At 48.2% G+C, this 17,702-nt stretch overlaps 2 protein-coding genes across 2 annotated transcripts in view; one reads left to right on the top strand and one right to left on the bottom strand.

Annotated features, from left to right (window-relative positions):
* The first annotated feature begins 6,018 nt into the window (after positions 1–6,018).
* Positions 6,019–11,406, top strand: LOC129381926 (uncharacterized). The gene is made up of 3 exons (XM_072286206.1): positions 6,019–6,724; positions 6,791–6,900; positions 11,314–11,406. Exons 1-3 carry the CDS (start codon positions 6,064–6,066, stop codon positions 11,404–11,406), a joined length of 864 nt encoding a protein of 287 aa, XP_072142307.1. The 5' UTR covers positions 6,019–6,063.
* Positions 11,407–13,146: 1,740 nt separating this feature from the next.
* The window catches only part of LOC126540273 (uncharacterized), a 141,682-nt gene continuing 137,126 nt past the window's right edge, over positions 13,147–17,702 (bottom strand). The window contains exon 17 of the mRNA XM_055075935.2: positions 13,147–13,797. Within this exon, the coding sequence (XP_054931910.1) occupies positions 13,605–13,797 (193 nt within the window). The 3' untranslated portion in view covers positions 13,147–13,604. The remainder of the gene's footprint in view (positions 13,798–17,702) is intronic.

The raw sequence follows: 17,702 nt of genomic DNA, 5'->3' as shown, positions 1-17,702 counted from the left end.
AGGAAAACCGTCCAAAGTTCCTCAAAGCTCGAAACGTGCCCTACATGTTATGTTCAGCAGTGAAGGAAGAGCTACGAAAGCTACAGGAAATGGGCGTCATTACGCAAGTTTCCATTAGCGAGTTTGCCACACCGATTGTACCGGTTGTTAAAAAAGACGGAACAATACGTGTGTGCAAAGATTATAAGACAACTTTGAACCCTGTTCTACACACAGAGCACCCGCCGTGGTTGCTCAGTGGCTATGGTGTTGGGCTGCTGAGCACGAGGTCGCGGGATCGAATCCCGGCCACGGCGGCCGCATTTCGATGGGGGCGAAATGCGAAAACACCCGTGTACTTAGATTTAGGTGCACGTTAAAGAACCCCAGGTGGTCGAAATTTCCGGAGTCCTTCACTACGGCGTGCCTCATAATCAGAAAGTGGTTTTGGCTTGTAAAACCCCATAATTTAATTTAATTTACACACAGAGCAGTACCCTCTACCTAGGCTGGATGAGATACTAGCTGCGCTTGCGGGAGGGCGGTACTTTTCGAAGCTGTCTCTAAATAGGGCATACCAACAGGTGGAAATGTCGGAGCGCTTAAAAAGCTGCTCACTTTGAATACGCATAAAGGGCTCTTCGCTGTTAACAGATTGCCCTTCGGGGTCACCTCAGCACCGGTGTTGTTCCAGTGCAGTACGTCTTGAAAGGACTGCCAAGAGTGATCTGTTATCTAGATGACATTCTTGTGACAGGAGCTACTCCAGAAGAGCACCTCGTGGATCTTGAAGCAGTGTGTCGAACACCGGCGTGAAAAGGCGTCCTAGTTAAGAGCCAAAAATGTGAGTTTTTTAAGGAAAGCCGTCAGTATCTTGGGCATGTTATCAGTAAGACGGGTGTCAAACCAACAAACGAAAAAGTTCAAGCTCTTCTGAAAGCCCCAGCGCCCACTAACGTAGCACAACTGCGTTCGCTATTTGGGCTCATTTACTACTACGGCAAGTTTACGTCGCAATTGGCAACGCTTGCAAAACCCTTCTACAGATTGTTACAGAAGGACGTCCCCTGGACCTGGGACCGAAAATGTGAGGACGCATTTCAAGCCATCAAAACAGTGCTGTCATCCACCGAAGTTCTTGCACACTACGACCCGGCGCTACCCCTGCAGTTGTCGTGCGATGCATCTGCGTATGGTTCGGCGCAGTGTTATTGCACATTATAAAAAACGGCACGGTAGGACCAATTGCTTATGCTTCTAGGACGCTATCAAAGGCAGAAGAAAACTATAGCCAGATAGAAAAGGAGGCGCTTGCCTTAATCTTTAGCATCAAGAAGTTCCATTTTTATATTTATGGTTGACAATTTACGTTAACCTCAGACGATAAGCCGCTACAAACAATTCTTGAGCCGAAGAGTGGCCTCCCGGCCATAGCGGCCACTAGACTACAATGGTGGGCTATAACTCTTTCAGCTTATAAGTACGACCTTGTCTATCGAAAGTCAACCGACAACACAGAGGCGGAGTGTTTTTTGCGTGTGCCGTTAGAGACAAGTGAGGGAGAGGACAGCACAAGTGAGACATTTTATACGCTTTGCTTAGCATCCCTTCCTGTGACAAGCAAGGAGATCGTGCGTTACACAGTTCGTGATCCTGTTCTCAGCACTGTCTTGGACTTCACCAGGAAAGGGTGGCCTTCGCATGTTGATGACAAAGAGTTGAAACCCTACTTTGACAGACGCAGTGCACTGACTATCCACGAAGGGTGCCTGATGCATGGAATGCGAGTGGTCTTGCCGCCAAAGCTGCAACAGCCAGTCCTGGAGGATATACACCAGGAACACCCAGGTATCGTGCGAAGAAAGGAACTCGCCCGAAGCTATGTATGGAGGCCATCCACGGAAAAAGATCTCTAGAATCAAGTGAGACACTGCATGTCATGCCTGCAGCAGCGCAACGTGCCGCAAAAGGCACCATTGCCCCTGCGGTCATGGGTCACGCAACCATGGTCACATGTACATATTGACTTTGCGGGCCCATTTCATAATCGTATGCTGTTAGTTGTTGTAGATGCGCATTCAAAGTGGCAAAGCCGCAAAAGGCACCATTGCCCCTGCGGTCATGGGTCACGCAACCATGGTCACATGTACATATTGACTTTGCGGGCCCATTTCATAATCGTATGCTGTTAGTTGTTGTAGATGCGCATTCAAAGTGGCCAGAGGTGTATGTCATGACAAGTGTGTCTGCGCAAGCAACCATAGCAAATTTACGCAAATTGTTCGCACAATACGGGGCGCCGGAGACAATTGTAAGCGATAACAGCGCACAGTTCACATCGTCCGAGCTCAAAGCGTTTATGAAAGAGCACGCCGTCCGGCAAGTTTTCACTTCTGCAGCAACGGATTGGCTTAACAGCAACGAGCAGCAACGGATTGGCTTAAAGGTTCGTGCAGACCTTAAAGAACGCTCTACGCAAAGGCCCTGCAGCAGAAAGTCTTAAAGAAACATTGTCCAAATTCTTGATGATGTATCAAAACACACTGCATGCGACGACACTCGAGACACCATCTTATCTTTTTGTTGCTCGTCAACTGCGCACTCGCTTAGATGCACTGAAGCCCGCTTTATCGCATACTGTCAGAACAAGCCAGTTCCAGCAAATGATGCGGCGAAGTAGCGATCATACTGCATTTCAAGTGAACGATGAAGCTTTCATGCGCAATTTCAGGAGCGGACCAAGATGGCTCAACGCAACCTTTTGCAGTGGACGGGGCCAGTGTCGTATGAGGTCAAGGTGCAGACACCCAACGGGCCCTGTATGTGGAGGCGACACAAGGACCACTTGCTACGAGCCTCTGCTGCGACGACGACGTCCTCATTTGCGGTGGAGGAGGCCGAAATGTTATGCAGCCCTTGCAGTTTGTCCACCAACATCAACTGCTGTCTCCGAAACTAGATCTGCATCCATGGTCAGTGGAAACAGCCCTACGAAGCGGTACCTTCAACGAGTTAGGAAGCCACCCGACCGATACCAGCCATCCTGACTCTCCAAATTGCGGTGGAACTTTTATACACAACATCTTAGGAACTTATTGTGGTCTAATCAAGACCAAATTTGCCATGCATAATCTTTAAGATTTGTGGAATAGACTTATCTAGCTTATACAGTAAAAGCTTGTTCATTCAAGACCCATTGATTCAGATAATTTGGACAGCTCTATTGGTCCCGGTCGAAGTGCATGTTAGTCTATGGGACCATAGCCTTCATTAATTTGTCAGAATTCGGCCACACACCGAATTCAGACAAATGCTAACGGCTTCCGCTACACGAAAATGTAGCAAAGGTGGCGCTGGCACCACTAGAGTGAAACTGAAATCTGAGAGGCATCGTCATCAACTAGTGGGGTGATTGCAACACCATTGAATGTCGGTGTCTTCTTTCTTCTCTCCAATGCGCCTTCGACGCCATTTTCCCTCTTGTTGTAGAATTGGCATCGTCCCTTCTTGTAGAGTTCATTTTTCCATTGTGACCGTGTTGTGCATGCCACCACAATTGTGCACTACAGTGATGGCACTGCCAACAAAGCGGCAGAAGTACAAAGCCAAGGTCTTGGTGGCTAAGGTGGAAATTTTGCAGGCTTTGAGGAACGGTGCATCACAACAGGACGGTTTAAAAAGAATTATGGGGTTTAACATGCCAAAACCACTTTCTGATTATAAGACACACCGTAGTGGAGGAGTGGCTCCAGCAATTTCAACTACCTGGGGTTCTTTAACGTGCACCTAAATCTAAGTACACGGGTGTTTTCACAATTGGCCCCCATCAAAATGCTGCCGCCGCAGCTGCATTTTGATGGGGGCGAAATGCGAAAACACTCGTGTACTTAGATTTAGGTGCATGTTGGGATTCGATCCTGCGACCTCGTGCTCAACTCCCCAACACTATAGCCACTGAGCAACCACGGCGAGTACAACGGGACGGTATGAGAAAGTATGATGTGAAGCAGAGCATGTTGGGAACGTACATCAGCAATGAGCAACAGATTCTTCAAGCCTTCGAAAGCAAGAAGTTTCATGCTTCAAGAAAACAGTTGCGAACCGTAGCTCATCCCCAGCTTGAAGAAGCTTTGCTCCGATGTATGACTGACTGTCGTATTGTGCATCTGCCTTTGAGCAGACCTCTCATTATGGCACAAGCTGAGAAGTACACTGCAATGATGACCTTTGAATCAGAAGGGTGGTTTGCGAGGTTTCGGGAAAGACACGAACTCGTCTTCAGAAGTGTATGTGGTGAAAAAGGCCACTGTTGACGAAAACGTGAACACCCAGTGAAAAAAATGTGAGGCTGCTTGAACACATCGTCGCATATCAACCAAATGATGTGTTCAATACAGACGAAACTGTTCTTTTTTTTTTTTCAGAACTCTGCCCGACAAAATAGTGACATTTAAAAGGGACCCGTGCATTGGTGGCAAAAAGTGCAAGCAAAGGATAACTGTGCTTTTTGCCACCAATATGACCGGCGCAGAGCGCTTGTCACTTGTCATCGGGAAGGTGCACAAGCCACGCTGTTCTAAAAACATGAAAAGCCTTCCTGTCGAGTACAGAGCGAACAGGAAAGCTTGGATGACCTCTTGATATTTTTTTAGGTTGGCTGCAGCAGTTGTTATCCAGTGCCCCATGCCACCACCAGATGGCTTGTGTGCGATGAACAGTAGGTTAACTCTTTCAGGGTCAATGACGTAAGTATACGGCGCCGCGAAAAAGTCCAAAATGGTCGATGCCGTTAAACCTGGATGTAACGAACCTCTATGTAACGAATTTCTAGATTTAACGAAGTTTTTGAATTTCCCAATGCTGCCCCCATTGAAGCCAGTGTATTTTCGACCTCAATGTAACGAACGCGTTGAAGCAGTTAACCTTGATGTAACGAACTCGCAAAGCTGATCAGTCATTACTTTTTGCACGTTTAAGGAAAATTCGGCCGATGAAATGCACTAGATTAGTGAATATTAATACTGTAAGGAGCCAGCAGCTACGCGAACGCTTGGGATCTCCGCGACCGAGCAAAGTTAGCAATGATGATGATGATTGTGGTGGCTAGCACCGCTCCTTGCCTAACGTAGCAGCCTTTTCAGGTTTTGCTTGTCTAGCGTGACACCAGGTGGCATTTGCAGCGGCAGTTGACTTCGTTTGCAGAATTTTTTTTTTTTGTATAGATTTGAGGACAAGCATTCTTATTTTGCGATTTTCATTTGTTTCAACAGCTTAGACACAGTTATGTGTAAGAATTCACTTTAAAACCAACGGTGATGGCCAGTTCTTTCATTGCCAGGGCGGGGGAAGGGAGAGGAGGGAGGGACGATGACGAACGACGCATTGCATTCGCCATATTGTGTGTTGTCCTGCGTCTGCACGTGTGCGTGTCAACTGTGCTCTGGTGTTGGTTCGTCCGACTTGTTTTGGAAATGCTAGGCCTGGCTGTCGGCATGTAGTCGTGCATCTCCGCTTGTAACTGCGTCGTCGGTTGGTCGTGATGAGTTCTACTGTCAGAAAACGAAAAGTTCTGTCTTTTGAAGACAAACTCGCAATATTAAATGCAGTCTCCACGGCCGAGAAGAAGGGGATGGCCGCCCGTTTCAGCATTCCAGCGAGCACCCTATCAACGATTTTGAGTGCGGAACACAGCATCAGAAACACAGTGTAGTTGGGAACAAGCTCGAAGAAAAAAAGACTGAAGCTGTCAACATACGCTGATGTGGACAAGGCAGTGTTCATGTGCTGATAGCGCCTGTGCCATGTGTCATGTGTATGTGTTATCGGGCGCTCTTGCCCTGATGCCTGAAACGTTGTCTGTCCGTGACGTCACTTGTCACATGAGTGCTTGCTATATAGATATTCTGCTTGCGTGAAATAAAGGTTGTTGTTGTTATCATGACGGGAGGGGAGCCAGGCTCAATTCCTTCCTGCCCGCTGCCCGGCTGCACTCGGTGTCCGGCTAGGGCCGAAACATCACATGGTGTCAGAAGTGAAATTCTCTGGCATTCGAGGGGCGTTGCCTTAACTTCGTCAACCGGTGCCATGTCAGAAGACAACGCAGTCAAGCCCTTTCACGGCATGTTCGCGGTTCCAGCTCCGCCAAGGTTTGACTTCGACCAGATGGCCGAATGGCCTTCTTGGATCCAACTCTTTGATGACTACCGCTTCGCCTCGGGCCTAAATGAGCGGAGTGAAGAAGCGCAGGTCCGGATTCTACTTTATACGATGGGCAGGCAAGCAAGAGAAATCTTCTCTACTTTTGCATTACCCGAAGAAGAACAGAAGCAATACGAAGTCGTCAGAAAGAAGTTCGACAAGCACTTCGTCGCCGCAAGGTACCTTGTTTATGAGAGCACATGCTTTCACCGTCACATTCAAGAACCTGAAGAGTCAGTCGACCAATTCGTTACCGCGTTGCACACGCTGGCGGACCAGTGCGACTACAAGGAAAAAGAGCACATGATTCGCGACAGGTTCGTGGTCGGCCTCAGGGATGCTAAGCTCTCCGAGTCACTTCAAATGGATGCGAATTTGACACTCGCCAGCGCTTTGGCAAAAGCGCGCTTAAAGGAGACCGTCCAACGACAGCAGCAGCAACTGCGAGAAACCGACGACGAACCCTTGGTAGCGGCGACCAGCAATCTTGACGGGGTCAGCAAGCAAGGGCAGCCCGGAAAGAATTCTTCAGGACAGCACTCGGGCAGCTCGTCAAAGAACTGTTCACCTGGAATACAAGGTCGGCGCCCCAGAGCACAGTCCTACCGACCAGGCACCCCCAGGTCATGCCCCAACTGCGGTCAAGGAGCGCACCCCAGAGCCTCGTGCCCAGCAAAAGCAGCGAAATGCAACTACTGTGGTTGTTCCGAACACTTTGCAGCTGTATGTCAGAAAAAGGCTGCACGTGATGGAAAGAAGGTACAACTTTCATCTCTCCATATGGACAAGGGGGCGTATTTCGTTGGCGCGGTGAACGGGGAGTACTCTAATTCTAGGTATGTACAGATCGTCATTAACGGCACTCCAGTGTTCGCTAAAGTAGATTCCGGTGCCGAAGTTTCCGTTGTGCCCTCAACATTTCCTGGTTTACCTACCAGGCTAGAAAAGTGCGACCTAATCCTAACAGGCCCGTCGAATGAGCCACTGAATGTTTTGGGAAAGTTTCATGCCACTATCCAGTGGAAACAAAACACTGTCCAGAAAATCGTGTACGTGGTCTCACCATTACGCTCCATACTTTTGGGTCTCCCAGCGCTTGAGGCTCTGGAAGTTATTAAATTGGCAGACTCGGTCAGTAGCGCAACAGCCGTTGAAGCTTCCTACCAGCAGCTTTTCAGTGGTCTAGGAGCGATAAAAGGAGAATACAAAATCAGACCAAAGCCAAAGTCGATACCTTTGGCAATTCATGTTGCACGTTGCATAGCCTTACCCTTGCGTGACCGAGTTAAGCAGGAGCTCGAGCGTATGGAGCGAGATTGTGTGATCCGCAAAGTAGATGAACCAACAGAATGGTGTGCAGGAATTGTTCCAGTACTCAAACCATCTGGAGCGGTTCGTACTTGAGTTGACTTGACGCAATTAAACAAAAGTGTACTTCGCGAGAGCTATGTCATGCCGACAGTGGATGATAGCCTCGGTCTTTTAAGTGGGGCCTCTGTGTTTTCGAAGTTGGACCACAACTCTGGCTTCTTTCAAATTAAGTTGTCGCCTGAAAGCCAGTTGTTAACTACGTTCATAACGCCAGTTGGGCGATACTGTTTTCAAAGACTGCCGTTTGGAATAACATCAGCACCCGAGTTCTTTCAGAAGAAAATGTCGCAGATACTTGAAGGAATCCCAGGAGTGATAAATATGATGGATGATGTGCTCATTTTTGGGAATGACAAGGCTCAACATGACGAGCGCCTGCGTCTAATTTTAGATCGTCTCGCAAGTGCCGGCATTACACTAAACAAAGAAAAGTGTTCTTTTGGGGTAACAGATAAAATTTCTTGGCTGTGTGCTTAGTCGAGATGGCATCAAGCCGGATCCTGAAAAAGTTCGTGCTATCAAAGAACTGGCGACGCCAGCTAACGTGTCTGACGTTCGACAGCTGCTCGGTATGGCTAATCATCTGGCAAGATTCATACCAGGTTTGGCTGCGAAAACGGCGCCTTTACGTCACTTGCTTTTGAAGGGTTCCGAATGGACGTGGGGACCAGCCCAAGAGCAAGCGCTGTCGTACGTCAAAGACGTTATCTCTTTGACACGCATCATGGCTAACTATGAAGTAAAGTACCCTACGATTCTTTCCACTGACACGTCATCATTCGGTTTGGGGGCTGTACTGATGCAAGTTCAACCAAACAATGAAAAAAGACCTGTTGCATTTGCGTCACGCTCGCTGATGCCTGCCGAGACCAGATACTCTCAGATTGAGAAGGAAGCGTTGGCAATGACTTGGGCAGAACGATTTGAAGTGTACATCAAAGGTCTTGAAATTTCGTTTGAAACCAACCACAAACCACTTGTAACATTGTTGGGAAAATCACCTTTAGATGTTTCGCCACCTCGTATTCAGTGCTTTCGCATGTGGCTTATGCGGTTCAGCTTTGCGGTTGTGCATGTCCTGGGCAAGAGCCTCGTTACTGCAGATGTATTGTCTAGAGCCCCGATTCAGGGAAAACAAATTGATGCTCATGCGCTGAATGTTGGCGAAGTCACCAAGTTCGTTTCTGGCTGTTTGACAAATGCTGTCGAGGCTAGCCTTTTTGAGCGAGTCAAAGCTGAACAAGCAGCCGATGAAGTCTGTCAAGCACTCGTAAAATTCAGCCTGGAAGGCTGGCCAAAGTTCTCATCGCTGTCGATGGTCTTGCGTCCATACTGGCAGGAAGGAGCAACACTGACAGTCGCTGAAGGCGTGCTACTCAAAGGTGTGCGGCTGGTGATCCCACAAAAATTACGTGCAGAGGTCTTGATGCGCTTGCACAAGAGTCACCAAGGAATTGAAAAATCCAGAGCTCGAGCCAAAGAAGTCCGTATGGTGGCCTGGGTTGAGTTGCCAGCTGAGAGCTTTGGTGACCGATTGCCCAGTGTGCGCGAAGCACAGGGAACAAAAGTTGGAACCAATGATTCCGGCAACCACTCCACAGCGTTCTTTGCAAAAGCTAGGCGTTGATCTCTGCCATATTGAGGGAAAATGGTATTTGGTGGTAGTAGATTATTTTTCTAGATACCCAGAGGTAGCCTTGCTATCTTCGACAAAAAGTGTCACTGTCATTATGCACCTCAAAAGTTTCTTTGCAAGACATGGCATACCACAGGTTGTCATGTCGAATAATGGAACACAATTTGTATCTCAGGAATTTCAGTTGTTTGCTCGCGACTATGGCCTCCGCACTGCGATGACGAGCCCCAGATACCCCCAGGCAAATGGGGAAGTAGAAAGGATGGTCCAAACAATTAAACGGCTGATTATAAAAGCTAAGGACCCCTCTATCTTTCGCTGCTAGCGTAAAGGGACACCCCAGGGCCACTTGGAAAAAGCCCTGCAGAGCTTCTGATCGGCAGGCGGCTACGCACAACAGTTCCTGTCCCTCTCAAGAGCCTTCTGCCCCCGAGGGTGAGCCTGAAAAAGTTCAGAGATCACGATGTAACCATCCGACAGCGGCAGCGTAGGTACTTCAATAGTCGTCATAGGGCTCTTCTGCTGCCAGTCCTCAAACCAGGAGCGGAAGTATGGGTGACAGACTGCAAAGTGAAAGCGCGAGTCTTGCGTCTTGCACAACGTCAGAGGTTGCATGTAGTTAGAACTTCTACTGGTGTAGTTCTAGAAAGAAACAGGAAATTCCTGGTTCACTTTGTTTCCCAGCAGAATGACTGCAAGGAAGAAGGAGGTAGCTATGAGTTTCCGCAGGCATATGATAGTCAGGTAGAAATGGAATGGGAAACTAATCCATCTAAAAACAAGGCACCTACCGATCCATCTAATACTACCTTGCCACGAACTGACCCTCCTGGATATAGAATGCGATTTGGCCGTCATGTCCGACAGCCAGACCGATATGGGTTCAGCAACTGACTTATTTCGTTTTGAGCATTGGTTGCTTCCATTAAAAAGTGTTCATCTTTTGTTGGCTGCAGTGCTAAGTTTCGTTGCAAATGCCGGTGTATCTTTTCAGAAAAAAGGGAGATATGCTGATACACCTGTGCTGCGTGTCATGTGTCTGCATTATCGGGCGCTCTCGCCCTGATGCCTGAAACGTTGTCTGTCCGTGATGTCACTTGTTACATGAGTGCTTGCTATATAGATATGCTGCTTGCGTGAAATAAAGGTTGTTGTTATCGTGCCGCAAGGGGAGCCAGGCTCAGTTCCTTCCTGCCCGCTGCCCAGGTACGCTCGGCGTCTGGCTAGGGCCGAAACACCACAGTTCACGTGGTCTTTGGACACGCGAGCCAGAAATGTGCCCATAAGTGCCGCGATTTTACAACAGAAGGCAAAGGATTTTGCGTGTATCTTGGGCCATGACGATTTCAAGGCAAGCAACAGGTGGCTGCAGGGATTCAAGAGCCGGCACGGTGTCGTCAGAAGAGTAATCAGCGGAGAATCCGCCTCTGCAGACAGCGATGCTGCTGCTTTGTGGGTGGCTGACAAGCTGCCTGGAATTCTGAGTCGCTTTGAGGCAGCTGAGATCTACAATGCCGACGAGACAGCTCTATTTTATCAAATGCTTCTGGGGCCGCACGCTAGCGTTAAAAGGTGATGAATGCTGTGGCGGAAAGCAGAGCAAGCTCCGCATAACGATTCTGCTGTGCGCGAACCTCGATGGCATAGACAAGCAAGTCCTGCTAGTTGTCGGCAAAAGTGCCCGTCCAAGGTGTTTTAAGGGAACGAAGCGTATGCCCGTGAAGCACGTGGCGAATTCCAAAGTGTGGATGACTCAGCCAATATTTTCTCAGTGGTTAAAGGAATTTAACCAAGACGTCAAGTGGCAAGGCCATCAAGTTTGCCTACTGCTGGACAATTGCTCGGAGCACCACGTCGAGGGCCTGCAGCTGTTGAACATTGAACTGCATTACTTCCTGGCCAACTGCACGTCCTTAATACAACCCCTGGACAAAGGGGTCATCAACAGTTTTAAATGCTGTTACCGGCGCCGACTAATCCTGAAGATACTTCTTGACATCCATCTGGAACGGGAGATGAAGACTGACATTTATCAAGCAGTCGAGATGCTTGCTGCCTCCTGGCAAGAGGTCAGCGCAGAAGTTATCGCGAATTGCTTTTTAAAGGCCGGAATAGTCAAAAACGCACAGGCTGGTGCCCACGAAGAGGAGGAGGAAGACCTTTCTACTCCGTCCGATGTGGTGGTGTACCCGACAACGCCACAGTGGCTTCAGAAGAAATGACTGATGCAGCAGTAGCTGAAAGCGTGCAAAATCCCGATAGCGGTGATGATGGTGCCTGTGAGGCAGATCTGTGTGACGGGCCTACTGCAAAGGAGGTGATGAATGCAATGGACGTTTTGCCCCGTTTCGTCGGCTCGCGCAACTATGAAGGAGCTTTACACAATTTCGCTTCTTTGGAGAGGTGTGTTGTGCCTTCACTCGTGCAGAAGCAAGCGGAAATTACGCAGTTTTTCACTGTAAAATAAATGCTTGAAGGGTGAGTTCACCTTCACAGATATCTTGAGCCGTTTTGTTTCGTTTTTGCATCAGTCGTACGAGCCTTCACGCGGTAACATAACGAAAACCTGCATGTGACGGAAAATTGCAAGCTTTTGTCAACTTCGTTATATCCAGGTTTAACTGTATTTACGGCGCCGTCTGTACGTTTAAATAGCGCGGCAATTTCCTAACTTTTTCTTTTCTGTCATGTGCTGCCACTATGTGGGAATACAGATAATATTTTTCATGCGCCTCCCTCTCTCGGTTTTCGTTGCATGGTTTGTTTTAGAGCTAGTTTGCTCCCGCACGTCTATATACTACCGCTCGCACATTGACGCACGGGCAGGCAGCAGTTTGAGTTTTGTTCCGCTGGCTGTTTCGGCTTCTTGCACTTGCAAAACTGATGGCTATCTCGTTACCAATCGCTCAAAGGGTGACCACTTGTTTTTCGCTCGTTTAGTGCTCACAAGGGTGCACATAGGAAGGATGCCGCCGTGCATGCGTTTCCGCTGCTTTTTTTTTTTTTGGAGACTCGCGAGAACCAATTGCCTCTGGTTGGCGATAAAATGAAGATTAGCAGAAGTTTGTCACGTTTTATGCTTTGCTTTTTTGACGGGCACACAACCACACAGTTTTCTTGAATGCGCGCACCTACGCAGTTCGATTATGCTATAGATGTAGATATTAGTGTAAGAGCAGCAACATTTGAGTCCTGCGAAATATTCTCGTGTGGGCATTTTCAAGGCCTTCAACTATGTGTATAACAATGCATCAAATATTTATTTCTTACAAGGTTGTTTCCTTTTTTTTATTGTTGTTATTCATGAATGAAGAAAACATATATACCAACGCAAAATATTTTTTTTCTCACTTTGTGGTCACCCTAGAAAAATTACGGTACATTTTTTTCGAAATAAGTCCCTAAGAATTGGAATCTGCAATAAAAAAAATCGACCCTGGGCGGTCGCATATGGCGAAAAAAAATCGACCCTCAAAAGGTTAACCTACCACCAGATGGACTGCAAGACAGCTCCCATTTTCATTTTTTTGTTCATCTTTTTTTCCTTTCTACAGTTAGTCCTAATAAAACCATGAGAGGTGCACAAGCCACACTGTTCTAAACACATGAAAAGCCTTCCTGTCGAGTACAGAGCGAACAGGAAAGCTTGGATGACCTCTTAATATTTTTCGAGGTTGGCTGCAGCAGTTGTTGTCCTGTGCCACCACCAGATGGCTTGTGCGCATTGAACAGTAGGTTAACCTACCACCAGATGGACTGCAAGAGAGCTCCCATTTTCATTTTTTCTTTCCTTTCTACAGTTAGCCCTAATAAAACCACGAGATGCAGGCTACATCTCATCCCTCACCGGGCACGTCGCTTTAGCTGCATTTTACGCCGGATTTTACAGTGGCAACTCCACGCGTACGCCTGGTCCCTCAGGGTAGCGTGTTCTGAAAGAAAGTCTTCTCAAGCAGCCTTCATCAGATGCATAAATATACAAAAACACACTTTAATTTATTTTGTGTCGCTCATGTTTCAGTTTGTGCAAGAAGTACATGTACTCGGACCACGGATGTACTCGCCGCACTACGGCGGCAGCAGAAAAGACCTGAATGGCCAAATGCAGTGCATTAAGACAAGCAGGACGCTAACCAAAAACGTGAGAAGTGTCAAAAGGTGTTTCAGCTCCCACAAGCAAACTTTGTTCACTTCAACAACAAAAAACAATGCATAGCTCCATTGTTTCTTTTTTTTTTTTCACTAAGGATGTCGCCACCTGGTGACGATCATCTTCATCTGCTTCTTAAATGAATTTCTCTCTCTCTCTCTCTGCCTAGTTAGCACATATCTCTCAACATTTCCTCACGCTACTCTTTTTGGTCAACGTCCTTCAACATGAAAAAGTGTCCAACCATGCTGGATGTTGTCTGACCATTGATCACAATGCGCCGCGTGTGGCTGGCACGTTGCGTGGACGGCCTCTGCCACGAAACATGCCACGGCGGATGGGGTTCTTGGGGGGTGAGACAATGTTGCCGCTACGCAGAAGCATGGTGCTCTTAGGGGCTGACGTGTCCACCTTGCGCGAGGGGCCGGCTGTACTCCAGGATGGCTCTTGCGGACTTGCAGCACTGCGATACGACAGTGCGTTTCCACTAGAGGTGCAGCCCCAGGAGCGGTGGCAGAAATCGGTGCAACATAAATACACCTTTGCAATTATGTTGTACTGGAGCACAAAGCTTGCCTCCTGCTCCCTCACGAGCTCAGGCAACCAATGGTCGTTATGTTTAGAACAGGTTAATGCCGAAAAGTAACTCAGTATGGCACAATGGCATTGGACTAGCTTGGCAGGTGGTGAGAGATGTGAAGAGGTGATCTGGCAGGGGAACAGTCCCAAGCTGCCTAGTCAACCATGCAAGTCATCACAAATTGAAGGGGAAAAGAATGACCAACATCCTACCCCACTTTTGGTGCCACTGAGATTACTGCATGATGACACATTCAGCCTTCAATCAAGCAAACATGCAAATGCCAGCTGCCACTGAAAGAGTAGTGTCACAAGGGTTTGGGGAGACTATCGGGAAAATTTGTTGCAGACAGAACTTTTTCTTTTTTAAAAAATTTGGCATGGCATTAGCCAAATTAGAGAACAAGCCTGAATTCATAAAATTTATTAAAAGATCAGGAGAGTAGCAGATACATGTTTATGTGCATAAGACACTCTCTCCCTCTCTCCAGCAGACATTTCTTCAACCAATGTCAACCACAAACATTTTCAAGGCATTTTATGCAAAACTCTTAGTGCTGACGAGGATTATGTACAAATTCAACACCGAATACATATATGTACGATACACAACGCGCACACAACTACAGGAGTGCTTACGGAAAATTTCAATCAAGGAAAGTCGCTGTACACGGTAACTGAACGCCAAATTATCAAGGGTATCAAGAAAAGAAACAAAAGCTTACTACGTCAACACACTTTTATCTATTGAATTTATCAGCAAATCCTGTTTCTACTATGAACAACAGCAGTGTGGAAGCTGCAATTCTCATCATCTCGGGACTGATTAGCCGCTTGCAGCAGCAAAGGCCTTGCAACTTCCTTCATAGCATGGCTGTCTTCATCCAAGACTCGCTTTTCACTAATGTACGAACACTCCGACTAACTTTTTGCCAGTGAGCTGGTCACCAACAGATTGCCCATCCATTGTGATGTATTCCACGCTCTTCACCCTCGACAGCTTCCGCAATGTTTGTGACATTGGGCACGCAGCCATTGCAGCGAGTCAAAACGGAACTACTATATTACTATTATGGGTAAGCCTTTTTCTTTTCGAAAATGTAGCCCGAAATGAACTAGTGTCCTATAATCATGACCAAAGCATCTCGACCTATATTCTTGAACAAAGCTAGCAAAAGACTCTAGAGGAGTTACTCCGTCGCGCGCACTGTAAAGAGTGTAAATACAGTCAAACCCGGCTATATCGAACTCGCAAAAAAACGCCTATCAGTTCGATATAGAGCATAATTCGATATAAGCCTGCTAAATAATTGGATGTCATAAAAGCACATACCATTTATAAAATGACATTATTAACAAAACTAGCTTAGTTTGGCATAAATTAGTCCTGCATTTTCTTCTGCTTGGGCAATTTCGCTGCCTGCGACGCACGCACTTCCCCACGTTGTCTAAGGAGTCGGAGCAGCTGAGGCCGCAACCTTCCGCATTCGCGCAGAAGCGCCGGACTAATGCGAGTGCACCAATCACTTCGGAGGATGTGGGCAAAGGACCGTAGTTGCTTTCCTTAATGTGCCTACTTTAATTTGTGCTCGGTACGATGTCGGCGATGTAGTCTTCGTTTCCGGGCTCTACCATGGTCACGACACCATCATCTGCACTCACAAACTCGTCCACCGTTGATTCAAATGTCCCGGAAATTTTGACAGCTCGCTCCAAACTTCGGCAACACCGGCAACGGCTTCGTCGCATTCATCAGAATTTACAGTCCTCACCGAGCACGCGGAAAGCGGCACGTATGAAGAACCCCTCGTACACGGCCGTGCGTACGCGTCGGGCGCCATGGGCACCGGGTTGACCGGGTTGCGAGTCTGGCCACTTTAGCCCTAATCGTGCCGAGAGTGCTCCTCGGAATCTTGCACGCTGCGGGGACAACTAACTTCTCATCGCGTTCGACGCGATTTATGATTTCGAGCTTCACGACGAAAGGCGAATTCTGCCGCTTCATCACGGCAACACTGTTCTTTATTCTATGGCAACACTGCGGGAGAAGGCCCACAAGGCGCTAACACGATAAACCCGAGAAGCAGCCAGACAACTCGCACTTTCGCCATCTTGCACGAAGAGAGCACAAGAGTCTCTGATTGGCTGTCTGAGCAAGCGCTGTAGGCGGGCCAGGATAATTTTTTGCTCGGGAGTGTCGCTAGATAGTGATCTAAAGAACGGAAGGACGCTTGATTCTGCAACCCGTGAGGGAGCACGGCGAAGCGTCGTCAGGAGAGAGGGGGTGGAAAGTGAAAGATGATAGAGGAAGAGGGAGGATGTGGCCTAATAGACTCCACTATGCGCGACAGGGGGAGTGTCGACGGCTCGCCCGAACAGCCCGAGGCAGCGCGGTCACGGTAGGGAGAGCGGTTGGATGGAGCCGCGCCGCCGGGTTTCCCCGCTACCGCGAGGAAAAGCCAACTTCTGGGGGCACTTTTTCGCCGCTTGACGTTCGATATATCGGGAGTCACTGCAATATTTGTTCGATGTAAGCGTAATTTTTGCTATATATACTCATTGTAACTATACCGAGACCAGAAATTGTTTGATATATAGAATAATTCGATGTAAACGGGTTCGATATAGTCGGGTTTGACTGTATATAAAGCCAGTCTAGCGATATTCAGACTGAATGGAACAAATGCTGCATATCTGATGCACACGAACCACGTCATTTGGGGTGCAAAGGACACCAGCAAACCATCCGACGCGGACTAGTTCTGTGGAAGTTCCGACGAAGATGCACCTTGTGGTATCCCAAGCGAGACAGTGGCTGAGCTTATAATAAATAGAGTGGAACCTCGATTATGAGTCCCCCCCTTCATGTGACGACCTGCATTTTACAGCGAATTGGTTTGGTCCCGGCAAAACCCCCATAGAAATAATGTATTAAAAGCCTTGATCATATGACGCAATTTTACGCTGACCTCATGTCGTACAACGCCTCTTTGGTAACGTCTGAGCCCTAAGCAGACACAGCCTGGCACCTGAGCACACCGCAGCCAGCTGATAGCAGACTACATTTGCATTACATTCGAATGGCGGCAAAATTTGCAATTTTAAAACAAATATCCTAAGTTCCACGGTACATAGCGTTACGCTGACAACCTGTGCCTTTACGTCTCCATCCAATCTTATAGGGGTATTACTAAAGTTCGCGCGTGCGCACCTGACCCTTCTCTGGATCGCACAGCGCCGGCGGAGCGGCAGTCGCTCGCTGGCACTTTCGCAGCAGCCCTAACAGTCAGAGCTGTGACCCCTAACCCGCGGTTCACAGTGAGTTGCGACCACGGCGGGTTCAGGCCAGGGGGGACAGGGTGAGTCTCAACCTAAGGTGTTTATTCACCTTAGAGTACAAGTACACCAACTGACAACAACAGCAACCACACATACAAATACAACACAAAACCACAGCGGCGGAGCGTTCCGCACGTCTGGGGCGAAATAAACCGCAGAATGTGGGAACCACAAAAGAGGCTGATAAGAGTTCAGCTCACCCAGAGTAGATCCGCGCTTGGGCCCTGGGGCGGTCAGTCGCTCACAAAGGCCGAGCACAGCAGGGGGACGGCGTGCGGCGGTCTCAGCGGCTGAATTGAGATCCGGCCTGTCGCAAGCTCCTCAGCCGAAAGACAACGGTGCATCGGGGGAATAGCGCTTCTCCCCGAGCGGCGGAGAGGGAGTCTCCCCGATTCCAAGAAAGGGAAAGGAGGGAACGGGGTGCCTTGGCTGCAGCGTCGCGGCCAGGCG

The sequence above is a fragment of the Dermacentor andersoni genome, chromosome 2, assembly GCF_023375885.2.
Source record: "Dermacentor andersoni chromosome 2, qqDerAnde1_hic_scaffold, whole genome shotgun sequence".
NCBI lineage: Eukaryota > Metazoa > Arthropoda > Arachnida > Ixodida > Ixodidae > Dermacentor > Dermacentor andersoni.
Note: the sequence above shows the minus strand (reverse complement) of the source record. Positions and strands in the feature narration are given on the sequence as shown.

Coding starts and splice junctions, on each gene's coding strand:
- LOC129381926 (XM_072286206.1), top strand. CDS start 6,064: ATGTCAGAAGACAACGCAGTCAAGCCCTTTCACGGCATGTTCGCGGTT. Junction 6,725..6,790: donor TTCAGGACAGCACTCGGGCA/GCTCGTCAAAGA, acceptor CCTACCGACCAG/GCACCCCCAGGTCATGCCCC. Junction 6,901..11,313: donor GTTCCGAACACTTTGCAGCT/GTATGTCAGAAA, acceptor AAAAACGCACAG/GCTGGTGCCCACGAAGAGGA.